The 13,151-nt window shown below is 53.5% G+C and overlaps 3 protein-coding genes across 3 annotated transcripts; all 3 read left to right on the top strand.

Moving 5' to 3' along the window:
- Positions 1 to 4,741: 4,741 nt before the first annotated feature.
- LOC126982892 (proteoglycan 4-like) lies at positions 4,742 to 6,685 on the top strand. The gene is made up of 2 exons (XM_050835173.1): positions 4,742 to 5,506; positions 5,909 to 6,685. Exons 1-2 carry the CDS (start codon positions 4,742 to 4,744, stop codon positions 6,683 to 6,685), a joined length of 1,542 nt encoding a protein of 513 aa, XP_050691130.1.
- Positions 6,686 to 6,978: 293 nt separating this feature from the next.
- LOC126982884 (uncharacterized) lies at positions 6,979 to 7,374 on the top strand. Its single transcript, XM_050835166.1, has one exon. The coding sequence runs from the start codon at positions 6,979 to 6,981 to the stop codon at positions 7,372 to 7,374; it is 396 nt and encodes a 131-aa protein (XP_050691123.1).
- Positions 7,375 to 7,803: 429 nt separating this feature from the next.
- On the top strand, positions 7,804 to 12,092 carry LOC126982877 (uncharacterized). Its single transcript, XM_050835155.1, has 4 exons — positions 7,804 to 7,985; positions 8,085 to 9,826; positions 11,025 to 11,295; positions 12,089 to 12,092. The coding sequence occupies exons 1-4, from the start codon at positions 7,804 to 7,806 to the stop codon at positions 12,090 to 12,092; spliced, it is 2,199 nt and encodes a 732-aa protein (XP_050691112.1).
- The last annotated feature ends 1,059 nt before the right edge of the window (positions 12,093 to 13,151 follow it).

Here is a 13,151-nt window from a genome sequence, read left to right as displayed (position 1 = left end):
TATCAGGATTACTGTGCTCTGCTGCCCGAGAGAATGCAGTTATTGCTTCCAAATGATTTTCCACTCCCATGCAAGTGTTCTGCCTGTGCTACCCAGCGCTGTCCTTGCAGACAAAATCAAATTACATGTTGCCCCTACTACAGCTGCCAGTCAAACAACACAGGCTGTAGAAATCCGGTATCATAGAATCGTTTCACTAGTAAATAGGTTTCATGCATGCAACTGATATTCTTCTAAAATGTTGGTGTAAAGGTTGATGAAAAATGATTTTTGTACCCTTCTTATCATATCTGTTAAGTTAAATGATGTTCCTGTGCATTGCCGTATGTCTGTCTTTTGCATGTATGTAATTGGCAAAAGTTGCCGATTTTCGCTATTTTCAACTCAACCTCAAAGGACTACTATTTGTGTTAGAGACTTCAATTCTTTTTCTAAAATTACCTAATATTGTATGGTATTCAGATGTGCATTCAAATAAACAGTTATATCATCATGAGTTTTTTTGTTGGCCTTCAAATGAAAGAAAGTCTTAATTTCAAGCATAAGTAAAATTACGTCACACTTTGACCTCTGGTGACCTTGACTTTCATCTGATGACCTTGAACTTGTTTTCATGTTGTAGATAACTAAACTAGCTTCAATTTAAGCACCAACACAAAACCATAGGTTAATTGTGTGCAATGTTGTGTTAATTTTAATTTCCCGTACCCCTAACTTTTGGAGCGATTTTGCATCAGAGCATTTCTAACAAACTAGTGAATATCTCCATTACTGCCGGGTTTCAGAACAAACACCCTCGCTAAAAATGTGTCCAAGGTGGTCCACTATCAAAATCAGGTGGGTAATTTTGTGGACATAAAATGGATGCAAACACCCCTTGGCTCCAGGACTACTACGACATTGTATGGATACTGGAGGCAAGAAAGTATTTCAACCTACAAGTGCCGGGATTCAGCGTTTACCGGAATATGTCTAAAAGTGGGCAAGACAGAGGAGGAGTGGTGATGCTGGTCAAAGACAAGATAGTGAGGAACATCCGGCAAGTGGACATGGATGCAGAGGACCAGATATGGGTGGTGTTGTCATGGAGACCAGAGGGGAAGTTGGGAGGAGTGTATATACCTCCTGACGACTCGCCTTACTTCCATGCCGTGCATTTTGGTGCCCTCGCTCAACGAACTCAAGAAAAAGGGGACATTATTGTCATGGGCGACTTTAATGCACGAGTGGGTACACCACGCCTTCAACACGACAGCGGCACCCACTATGAATATCGAGGAGTAAAGGACGACACACTCAACAGTCATGGAAGGACATTGAACAACATATGCCACAACAACGTGATGGTCGTAGCTAACCACCTTCATCTCAACGGCAGAGAGCTAGGAGGTGATTTATCATTTAGAAGACGACACAACTGGATATCAGAAATTGATTTGTGTCTTGCAAAACAGGAATGTATAGACCTGATCAAGAACATGGAGACAAGACAAGACATTCACGGCTCTGATCATGCACCACTCTGCGTCACCTTGACGACTGCAGAGGTAAGGGCAATACCAGCGTCACAGCTGCTGCAAAGAGCGTCATCGTTGGGTCGGTCGCACTAAGCACCCGTCAAACCACAAAGAATGCAGAGGAGCGTATGCTACAAGTATGTGGACGTAGAAGGACTGACGAACGCATTACAGGACGTGGCACCCCCCAGCGTGGAACTAGACGGCGGGCGTGTGGATGTGGGCGCGGCGGTCTCGGAGGGCTGCCGTGTTATTATGGATATGCTGCTGACTTCACCAGACAACAACACGGTGCTGGACATTCCTGGGATGAGACGCACCCACGCTGGAAACGAGTTTTAGAAACTAATGATAGTAAATTAATATGGAAATCTATAAATTGGAAAGGAAACCTTGAAAGTGAACACATGGATGAGCCAGACGACGAGGAACTTAGGGAACATCTCGAAAACTTATTCAAACCGCCAAACATGTGTAATCTTGAAGACCATGTTGTTGAAGGTGCACCGTATGTACCGATTCTAGACGACCCATTCACGCCTGATGAGTTAGACCAGGCCCTGGGTAACATGAAAGTTAATAAAAGCTACAGTGGACTGTGCCCAGGTATTGTTAAACATTTACCAGTGACGTGGTTATTATTTTTCTTGACAATATTCAATGTAATATTTAACAGATGGTGTTATCCCCTTGCTTGGTGTTATAGTAAATTAGTAGTTATGTTTAAGTCAGGCAATAGGATGATATGTAATAACTATAGAGGTATTAGCATAATGGACACTCTTGCAAAAATTTATGATGTATTAATATTAAACAGACTAAGACTTTGGTGCGATATAGACAAATGTCAAGCTGGAGCACAGAAAAATAGAGGCTGTATCGAACAAATTTTGAGTTTAAGATTGCTATGTGACTATGCTAGATATAAAAAAGTAAAGTTATATGTTTTATTTATAGACTTTAGTAAAGCATACGACAGAATTCCCCGGTTAAAGCTAATAAATCGCCTTCGAAATTTAGGGTGTGGGGGAGTCACGCTACAAGCAATTAAGACGATGTATGTGTGTACAAAGAATATACTTAAATCAGCAATTATAGATACATCTATTGGCGTGCGTCAAGGTGCTCCGTCAAGCTGCTTATTGTTCGTTATATATATTGATCATATGATACGGATGTTAAAGAGAGCAGTGCCAACCGACGGTTTCCTTGGCAGTTTACATGCGTTACTTCTGATGGACGACTCAGTGATACTTGCTACGAGTCGAGAAATGTGTAAAAAGAAACTTGATATTGTGTGTCAGTTTTGTAAGGAAAGTGGAATGGAAATTAATGAAAAGAAAACCAATTTTTTTTTGTAATTTATGGTCAAGATTGTGATAGACGTTGTTTGTGAGGGTGAAATACGATTCAGAGTACTTGTATCTTGGCGCGTGGCTTACTGATTCGGGTAAGAGTGACGCGGCAGTGGCGCGGCATGAAACCGTAGGTGAAGCAGTGGTAAATAAATTTTCAATATTTTGTGCAAGTAATACCCAGATGCCATTTATATATAAGAAAACTGTATTTGATGCTGCAGTGATGGCTTCGTTGTTATACAGCGCAGAAACATGGCTGACAAACAAAACAAAAGGAATAGAAAAGCAGTACAACAAGCTAGTGAAAGGTTTAATAGGTGTGCGTAAGAACACTAGCATGAACTTGTGTATGGTCGAAGCAGGTGTTCCTCCATTGCAAAGTATTATTGAGAAAAATAGAGGAAAATTCATTAAAACAAAGCGGGAACGAGTCGATATGAGCGAACCTTTCCATTTAGTGTATCAGCTGTGTAGAGAAGCAAACACTCCAGGTTTTCGCTTCCTTGAAAGGTTATCTATGGAGGACGAAAATACGAACCCAGTGGAGAAAGTTGCTGATTACGTTCGAATGAAAGCAGCGAGTGCATCCAAACTGAACACATACGTCACAGACATGAACCCGAATATGACAGTGCATCCAGTCTACGTCACGAAGGTGTTCATACCAGACTTTAAGCGAGAGTCATTCACAAGGCTGCGGGTGATGTCTCACAACCTTCGCGTGGAGGTTGGGAGGTGGAGCCGCACGCCGCGTGAGGAACGTGTTTGTCAGTGTAACAACACAAGTGTGCAGACTGAAAAGCATGTACTAATCGAATGTTTATTATCGGAACCTTGTCGTGATAGATACCCAATGCTTAAATTTGATAGTATTATAGAGCTTCTTAATGAAAATAAATTTGTTTCAGAATTGTGCAATTATGTACATGAGGTAGTTAAGATATATGAATAGATTTTCTGATTACAATAATAACGTTGTGCCTTCTACGTATTTTTTTGATATGTATTCAATCTGGACAAAAATAGATACATATTTATTTTTCTTTTGCATTTGTAATATGTATTTTTGTCAATAAACTACTACTACTACTACTGTGTGTGTATGCGTGTGCGTGTGTGCGCATGCATGTGTGTTCCCCAGGTCAGTCCTTAATGACCATAGGTTTATTGTAATGACTTGAATCATTAAGACTCCAATAGGCGTGGCCTCAGATACATGGCGTCACTGGCTTCCCGGACCTGGCAGCGCTCACACCTCTTCCCCACCGTCTAGCAACAGCTCTCGCGGGCGAGCGATAGAGCTGCTCTGCTAATGCCAGGCTGTGAGTCACCGTGTCAGTGCTCCCTGCTCACGTGTCACTCACTCCCCGGAGTTGCCAGCCCTCACCACGCGCCTTCCACCTCACGCGCGCCGCCTCCCTGCCCCGCGCTGCACACTTCACCCTGCTCCGCGCTCTGCCGTGCCAGTGTACACTGTCTACGTGTCACTGGTCACGCGTCGCAAGTTACAAGCGACCGCAGCCTTTCCCTGCTGCTGTGTGCTTGAGGATTTTTTATTTTGCTTTTGTGTGCTTGTGCCATTTAGACTCCGGTGTGGTACGACGCCGAACCCCGAGGGCAGTGCCACGAGGGGGCCCCTTAGGATTAAGGGGTGGCTATAGGAAGCACCGGAGTTCTGGTTAGGTCCCCCCAAGTCCCGCAAGGGGCAACAGCGGCCTCTACCGAGCCCTTTAGAAGGTGGGAGAGCTGTAGGCCCCCGCTGTTGCAGGTTAGCTGGCTCTTCGTCGGTTAGTTTTCTTACCATTGTTTTTGTCTTTTGTTATATGTGTAGCTGTGGTTCGGCCTTCGGGCCGTCTTGCCGATAGGATGTCTGACAAGCGTGTCCGCCCTGCTCCTGACTCCGAAGACTCGGAGTCAGACTCGCCCACCGGGAAGCTCCTCCGACTCGAGTCCGAGAGCGAGGGCGATGAGGCGTCCCGAGCTCCGCTCTCCCTCTCGTCTGATGACGAGTGGGAGGTAGTGGAAGGGAGGCGTAAGTGCCGCTCCCGGGTTACGCACGCCGCCACTGCTTCCTCGGCCGCTCCCACCAACGCCCCCCTCCGCGGCACACACCCACCAGTCACCACCGCTGCTTCCACCTCTGCATCGGCCGCTCCCTCTGCTCTGACCACCGCCCTGCCCTGCGGCCCACGCCCACTGTCCTCTACCAACGCCACAGGCACTGCTCAAGCGACCGCGCTGCCACCCTCGCACCCCGAGTCTGCTGCTTCCCGCCACACTGCTCCCACTCCAACCAGCCCCAAGGTCCTCATTCCTCCGACGGCGGGATTCGACTCGGCGCTCGACCTGGCGGAAGCCCTCGAGGAGCAGCTCGGGGCCCGCCTGCAACTGAAATTCCAGGAGTCGGGTTGCGTTATCGCCACCCCGCCCTCCGAGGAAGCCCTTCGCACCCTCTTGGAGACAACAACGGTGCACGGGAAACCTGTGCTCTTGCGTCAGGTGGGCGACGCAACCACCAAGGGCGTGGTAGCGTCTTACCCGGTGGTCATGCCTCTCAAGGCCCTCCTCCGCCACCCGGACGTCCTATCCGCCGACAGGTGTCAGTCACGAGACGGGCTGGCCACCAGGCAGGTACTGATCACGGCGAAGGGCCCGCTTCCGGGAACGCTCGACCTGGGGAGCTGGGGAGTTTTTTACATCCGGCCCTTCAACAGGGAGCCCCTCAGGTGCTACCGGTGCCAACAATACGGACACCTTCGCTCCCGTTGCAACCGCCCGGCCGTGTGCGGCATGTGTTCGGGGCCGCACCTGACGGAAGGATGTCTCGCGCCAAGTACAAGGCCGGGGAAGAAGTTCAGGCCGTCTGCCCGAACTGCGGGCAGCACCACCACGCCTGGAGTCGCCGCTGCCCCACCCGGCTGACCCTAGTCGACCAGGGCATAAAGCGGCAGGAGGAGTGACGTGTCGCCCACAACCCCTCCCGCCCGGCATGGATCGTCCAGTTCGCGCCAGCCGCCCGCGCCTCCTGCACAGGCAACACTGGCTTCGCCCGCCCACTTCCCCAGCCTCCCGCCACCGAGTGCCTCTCGGACCCCCACCACGGTCCCCAACCCAACCCCTGCCCCGCCCCCAGGCCGAGCCGCCAGGGCTGCCCCAACCTCTTCACCCGTCCTCCCAGCCGCTCCAGCAGCTACCTCAGGCCCCGCACAGCGAGGCCGCCGCGCTCCCGCCCCCCTGCCACAGCGCCCTCCACGCCGGCGCAACCGGCACCGACAAGCGCCACCACGCCCGCAGACTCCACCTCCCGGATGCGTGATTGTCACCAAAGACACCCTGGAGGGGATGTTCACAAGCTTCGCCCTGGCTCTAACGTCCCTCTTGCAGCTGACCCCGGACAAGGCGGCCCTTCAGGCGATTGCAAGGGCAACCGTGAAGGAACACTTCCCCACGGTTGCAGAGTCGACAACGGCCCCTGCTCCACCCTCGGAGCCGCGGACCCCCGACACCCCCTCGGCCGTAATTCCGACTCCCGAGATGCCTCCTCCCCTACGGGTGACGGAAATGGAGCACGACGCGCCGGAGCAGGCAACTCAACCCGCCCTACCACCAGTAAAGGCCGTGCAGTGGTCCATCGGGCGCTCCACCCCGGCATCCCGCACCCAGTCGCACATCCCGGTCAGAATGGTGCCGACACGCTCTCGCCTCCCGCTGCCCGAGCGCAAGGCGCTACCGAAGCGCCGCGGCCCGACGCCCACGCTGACAGCGGCCCCCGTAACAACCCCAGAGGCGTCCGAGAGGAACGAACTCTAACCATCCTGCAGTGGAATGTGTGTGGCGTGAGGAGCAAGGTCCGCCTCCTGCAAGCCGCGATCGGCACCGGCGCTTACGACATCATCCTCCTTCAGGAGACCCTCCTGCGGAAAGGGCAGTCGGTGTCGTTCAAGGGCTACAGAGCTTTTTACCTGCCTGCCATTGACGGTCGGGCGCGTGGGTATGGTATCTTGGTCAGGGATGTACTTCCCTGTTCCCGAGTGCCTCACCCCGTGCTCTGCGGTGACGGTGTGGAGGTAATGGCGGTAGAGGTGACCTTGCCTGGCACGACCATGACATTCTACTGTTTATACAGCAGCCCCCACTCCAACCCAGACTTCGCCGAGGTTCTCTCCCTGGCGGCCGACGAACCCACCTTCCTGGGGGGCGACTTCAACGCCCACCATGAGAGGTGGGGGAGCGTGCGGAGGGACCGCGCGGGCCGGCACCTCGCCTCCGTCCTGGCTGACGTGCCGGGGGTTGCGCTGCTGAATCCGGGTGAGCCGACGCACGTCGCGGGAGGCGTCCTCGACCTCTCCTTCGTGTCGCGTCCCCTCGACGCCGGGGCGACGTGGGAGCTGCATGACCACCTCGCCAGCGATCACTTCGCCACGGTGATTACCCTCCCTGTGGCCCCACCTCTGACGCCGCCCCGCCCCCCGCGGTGGAACATCCACAGGGCTGATTAGCCTAGGTTTCGGGTGGCCTTAGACCGTCACCTGTCGACGACGGTCCGCCCAGCTGACCTGGATGAGGCCGAGGCTCGACTGATAACCGCCTTCCACCAAGCGGCAGACGATGCTATCCCCCGCTCGACACCGGTGGTTCAAGCTCACAAAGACCGCTGGTACTACTGTGCCGCGGTGAGGGAGGCCAACCACCGGGTGAACCGGCCCGCAAACTGAACCGGCGGACAAACACAGAGGCGACCCGAAACCTGCTGCGAGCGGCCATCCGTCTCGCCAAGGCTACGGCCGCCCGGGTACAGGAGGAGCACTGGCTGTCGTGGTGTGAAACCATCGACACCGGTGTCACCACGGCAGTCCTATGGCGGAAGCTGAAAGCAGTAGCAAGGGGGGCAGTAGCCCTACACCTTCCTCAGGCAGGCTGGCCCCGTGATGAGGCAGGAGCTCATCGCCGTCTACAGCAAGTCTTACGCCTCGGGGGACCTCCCATCCCCATGGAAAGCGGCGACCATCGTGCCCATCCCCAAGGGCATCGACGGTCTCCAATACCGCCCCATCTCGCTGCTGAGCTGCCTGGGGAAGACTTTAGAGCGCATTCTCCTCTCCCGCCTTCAGTGGGCTATGGGGCCCCTACACCACCACCTGTTTGCCTTTCGGCGGGGCAAGGGCACCAGAGACTGTGTTTCCACCCTCCTCTCTGGTGTCCTGGGCAGGCAGGCTGTGGTAGTCTTCATAGACCTTGAGAAGGCGTTCGAGCTTGCATCAGCGCCCGCCATCCTCTCCATCCTGGCAGAGAAAGGTGTCCGGGGCCGCCTGCTGTCCTGGATAGGTCAGTACCTACGAGATCGACGGGCTGCGGTCCGGTTTCAGGGCCACACGTCCTCCGCGAGGGCCTTTGAGAATGGAACGCCGCAGGGAGGGATACTGAGCCCGGCCCTATTCAACATTCTGATGGAAAAACTGTCCTCCCTGCCGACGACGCCGTACTCAAGGGTCCTGAGCTACGCGGACGACATCGCCTTGGTAGCGTCGGGGCCCAACCACATAGCCAGCGCACGGCTCCTCCTCCGCCGCCTCACACACATGTGCGCGTCTCTCGGTCTCGTCATCAACCGAGAGAAGACGAAGGCCATGGCGCTCCGCTACCAAAACCTGCCCGAGCCCTTCGACCTCGACGGAAAGCCAGTTCCCTGGGTGCAGACGCAAAGGTACCTAGGGATGCTGCTGGACGCCCGCCTCGCGTTTACTCCCTACATGGCAGACATACGGCGGGCCATGAAAACCCGCACCAACATCATGCGGGTGCTGGCACGGCCAACCGGCGGCGCAAGTGACCGAGTGCTCCGAAGTTTTTACGTCCACGCAGTGAGGGCATGCGTGGACTATGGAACGCCGTGCCTTATGACAACTGGCCCTGGCACCTTACACACGCTGGAAACGGCCCAAAACTCAGCCCTACGCGTCATTCTCGGGGCGCCCCTGTGGACAAAGTGCGTTTGCCTCAGGGCGGAGGCGCGCATCAGCAGTGTTGCCACGAGGGTTACTCAGCTCTCTGTCGGCCATCTGGCGACGCTGCTGCGCCACAGGGAGGATGAGCCACTGCGGGCCACAGTGGAGAGGGCCCTCCCACGAGCACCTGTTCTGTTCCGCAGGAGGACGTGGGCCAGTGTTGCGGCGGACAGGCTGAGGACCAACCCTTTGTCCAGCGGGTTTCTGAGGAGCCGGGATGAGCCTCACCCCGACTACTCCGCCCCTGCCCCCTGGGCGCCACCCACCTTCACCACCACCATCAGGCCGCTGCCAGTGAGAAAGGCCCAGCTGCAGGAACAGCGACTGATGCGGGAGGCCTTGAGCAGGGTGACAGACGCGGGACGGCCCCACGCGTCTGTGTACTACACCGACGGATCGATTAACCACCTCTCTCGGACTGTCGGTGCGGCTTTCGTCGCGGCCGGAAACACCGCCCTGTTCAGGCTGCCGGACGGGTGCTCCTCCACTCAGGCCGAGCTAGTGGCCCTCCGTCAGGCTCTGCGCCATGATGTGGAGGAAGGCAGGGGCCACACCACCATCCACTGTGGCTCCGTGCCGGCTATTCAGTCGCTCCTAAATGAGCCGATGCCAGACAACACCGCCCTCCTCACCGGAATCCACGTCCTGCTTCAGGCGATGGAGAGGGCTGGACGCCATGTCCATATAAACTGGATCCCCAGCCATGCCGGTGTCCCGGGGAATGAGGCGGCCGACCGGGCGGCCAGTGAGGCCACGCTGCTGCCGGCGGTAACGTGCCCTCTGCCGCCGAGCGTGTCCTCCCTCAAGAGGAACATGGCAAGACACGCTAATGCCGCAATAATCAAAGAGTTGGAGGAGGCCCGTGCAGCGGGCTCCCCATCCGCCCGCTGGTACACGGAGGCGACCAACTCGGGCGACCGCGCAATGCCACCGGCCCTTCCCAGGCGTGTGGCCTCCAACATCCATCGGTTGCGTCTGGGGTACAAATGCGCCTCCCTCCTCGACCCGGACGGGCCAGTTCCTGTTTGCCCCCACTGTGCTGAGGAGGTGGAACAACCTCTCGTGCACTATCTGCTATAGTGCAGGGGCACGCGACGTCTCCTCCAGAACCCAGACGAGCTTCTGGCGCCAGCTTTATTCAACACTGCATCCGACGCGACCCTGGTTCGCCTCGTGCGGGAGTGCGAACCGCCCCGCTAAAAGAAATACGCCAAACCTGCTACGGGCCGTCGTTTGTACGACAAAGGCCCGTTCCCCCGTAAGGGGGAAATCACACAAGAAGAAGAAGATATATGGAGCTGTCATCGATCCCTTTTTTTCCGCGATTTTATCTCGTATGGCCAGATGTGTGTGTGTGTGTGTGTGTGTGTGTGTGTGTGTGTGTGTGTGTGTGTGTGTGTGTGTGTGTGCCTATGGGAAGAGGGAGGGAAAGAAAGATAAGACACCGGGAACAGGTGCGCGGGACATATTCCAGCCTGGTCATTAACCTAATGTCCTTAACCTTTTCCGTGATTATAATCTTGTGGTCATTCGAGCCCGCGATCTGATCTTAACCCTTCAAGTACCCTCTCTTCCGTCACCCCCCCTCCCCGCTGGGCACCCCCACTCCCGTCACCCCCCCGCTTCCGTACGCTAGCCCGAGAGGGGGGTGGGTGGGGGGGAGGGGGGAAGGTGAAAGATGTGTGTGGGGGGGGGAGGGCGGGGGAGGGGGGGTCCAGCTACCCCCTCTTCCGTCACCCCTCCGCTGACCCCCCCAACCCCCCCTTCCGTCACCCCCCCCCACTGAGGTTACCCCCACTTTCGTACATTTGTTACTACTCATCTCGAAGGAAGAAGGGCTCCCTAGCATCTCTTTTTGTTTTGGGAGTGGCCAGAGAGGTGCAAAGGAAACGCGCGACCGCAGAACAAGGCGTGGGGTTAATATTCAGAGGGCTCTGTGTGTGGGCTTCGGGAACATCTTTAGCCTCTCAAAGGAAACTGACTGCCCTACCTACCATACAAGCTCAGAAGGCTGAGGGTGGACATAATGAGACTCTGAGACGAGGAGGCCTGGCAATGGCAAGGTCACTAGTGAGGGGTACACCTACTACTGGTCTAGCACGAGCAATGGTGCCCATCTTATGGGCACATGTTTCTTGTTGCAGTGTGCGCTTCTGTTGAGATGTGTGAGACTGAAGAGAAGATGTTCTATGCCAAACTCAACTCCGTATTAGACCAGTGCCCTCCCCGGGACACACACATTATCCTGTGTGACTTCAATGCAAGTACTTCATGTGACAGGATTGGCTATGAGCTGTGTGTTGGTTATGGTGCCAGGAACTCCAACAGCTCTCTCCTCCTGAATTTTGCAAGATCCAAGAGGTTGAGAATCACAGGTTCTTGGTACAAGAGACCAGAGATGCACCGCTGGACTTGGTATAGTAATGCCAGAGGGGTAGCTAAGAACATACGTACTACTCGTTCCTTCAGAATGTAGAGTTTTCCGGAGTGCTGAGTTCTTTGGAACTGATCATAGACTTGTTGTTGCAACACTCACCCTTCAAGTCAGGTTTAGAATAATTTCGATATGCAACAATACTATGTTTCATCTCTAGAGGCTCAAGGACCTGGCATGTGCTCAGGAGTATGCAGTGACAGTCTCAAACTGGTTCAGTGTGCTCAGCACAGCATCCTTGAGGACCCTGTAGAACTTCAAATGTGTGAGACTTCAAGCTGCAAAGGAGTGCATTGAAGAGAGACAGAGATCTAGGAGTGGATTTGCCTCATTGGAGACGCTGGTGAATATTGATGCCAGGTTTGCTTGGAATCTGGACCATTGTAGGGCTCTTTCATGTAGGACTAAAGTTCTGCTAAGAAGAGGTATGTCAGAGGTCTTGCTGAGGAGCTCGAGGGCCATTTAAATGTGAATGACCTCTTTTGGGATTTTTCAGTCATTGCCGAGTGGCCTAAGACTACCCACATACTGTCCAGAAGACCACTTGCCAACCTGAACTCTAGATGCTCTTAAAAAAAAAGGTCATTGATGAGCTCCGGTGGGCAGCATGAGATAAGCAACAGGATAGGGTCAAACACCGGGCCCCACCTAGAAAGCCTACCAGTACCATAGGCAAAAACAAAAATAAATAAATAAATAAAATAAAATAAAATATAATAAAATAATAATAATAATCAAGCCCTGAAGAAACTCCTCTCCAAGCCTCCCTTTCAGGTGAGCACTATCTGAACAGTTGATGGCTGCCTTGTGTTGAACACTGATGAACACAAGGTTCATTGGGATGAGTACATTGAGCAGTTGTACACGGCAGACCCTCAGAGTCGGCAACTTCCAGTTGATGGGTTGCAGGTGATGGACGCTGATCCAGCCATCAACAAAAGTCCATCTTCTCTTGACAAGGTAAGAGTGACTGTGGCAAAGCTGAGGGGTGGCAAGGCACCTGGTATCTGGAACATTAGGGTAGAGCTGCTCATAGCTGTGGACAGCATGCAATTTTGACTGGCATTTGGCAATCTGGTACCATTCCTCCTGACCTTTTCCCTATCTAGAAAGGGAAAAGGGACTGACAGAACTGCAACAATTACCATGGTACTACACTGCTTAGTGTGCCAGGCAAGGTGCTTGCCCATCTATTGCTGATGAGGATTTGAAGCCAACTGCTGAAGCTGCAGGGACCTGAGCAGTACAAGTTCCTGCCTGGTAAGTTGACAACTGACCACATCCTAGCATTTTGTGTACTGATGGAACGCTGAAGTGAGTTTCGACAGATGCTTGCAGCCTATGCCGATCTCAAGAAGCATTTGATACCTGTGTACAAGAACAAAGATCCGGATCTTCAAGTCGCTTGTGCTCCCTGTCTTCATGTCTTTTTTTTTTTTTCTTTTTTTTTTTACAGCTAAGGAGGCAGTTCAAGGGCAAAAAGGAAACAAGAATGAAAAAAAGCCCGCTACTCACTGCTCCTAAAAAAGAGTCCAGTGGCCGAAAGATAGGTCAATTTCGGGAGGAGAGGTGTCCAGATACACTCTTCTTGAAAGAGTTCAAGTCGTAGGCAGGAGGAAATACAGATGAAGGAAGATTGTTCCAGAGTTTACCAGCGTGAGGGATGAAAGAGTGAAAATGCTGGTTAACTTGTGTGTAAGGGATTTGGACAGTAAGGGATGAACTTCACTATAAAGTCGTGTGCAGTGAGGCCGCGGGAGGGGGGAGCCATGCAGTTAGCAAGTTCAGAAGAGCAGTCAGCGTAAAAATATCGATAGAAGATAGAGACAACATGGCG

This window comes from Eriocheir sinensis, chromosome 5 (genome assembly GCF_024679095.1).
Source record: "Eriocheir sinensis breed Jianghai 21 chromosome 5, ASM2467909v1, whole genome shotgun sequence".
NCBI lineage: Eukaryota > Metazoa > Arthropoda > Malacostraca > Decapoda > Varunidae > Eriocheir > Eriocheir sinensis.
This window is presented reverse-complemented; position numbering and strand designations above follow the sequence as displayed.

Excerpts from the sequence above, each read along its gene's own strand:
- LOC126982892 (XM_050835173.1), top strand. The coding sequence starts at position 4,742 with ATGTCTGACAAGCGTGTCCGCCCTGCTCCTGACTCCGAAGACTCGGAG. Across the intron at positions 5,507-5,908 it reads ACGGGCTGGCCACCAGGCAG|GCAACACTGGCTTCGCCCGC; the intron begins GTACTGATCACG and ends CCTCCTGCACAG.
- LOC126982884 (XM_050835166.1), top strand. The coding sequence starts at position 6,979 with ATGACATTCTACTGTTTATACAGCAGCCCCCACTCCAACCCAGACTTC.
- LOC126982877 (XM_050835155.1), top strand. The coding sequence starts at position 7,804 with ATGAGGCAGGAGCTCATCGCCGTCTACAGCAAGTCTTACGCCTCGGGG. Across the intron at positions 7,986-8,084 it reads ATTCTCCTCTCCCGCCTTCA|GCAGGCTGTGGTAGTCTTCA; the intron begins GTGGGCTATGGG and ends TGTCCTGGGCAG. Across the intron at positions 9,827-11,024 it reads GCCACCGGCCCTTCCCAGGC|TGTGCGCTTCTGTTGAGATG; the intron begins GTGTGGCCTCCA and ends TTCTTGTTGCAG.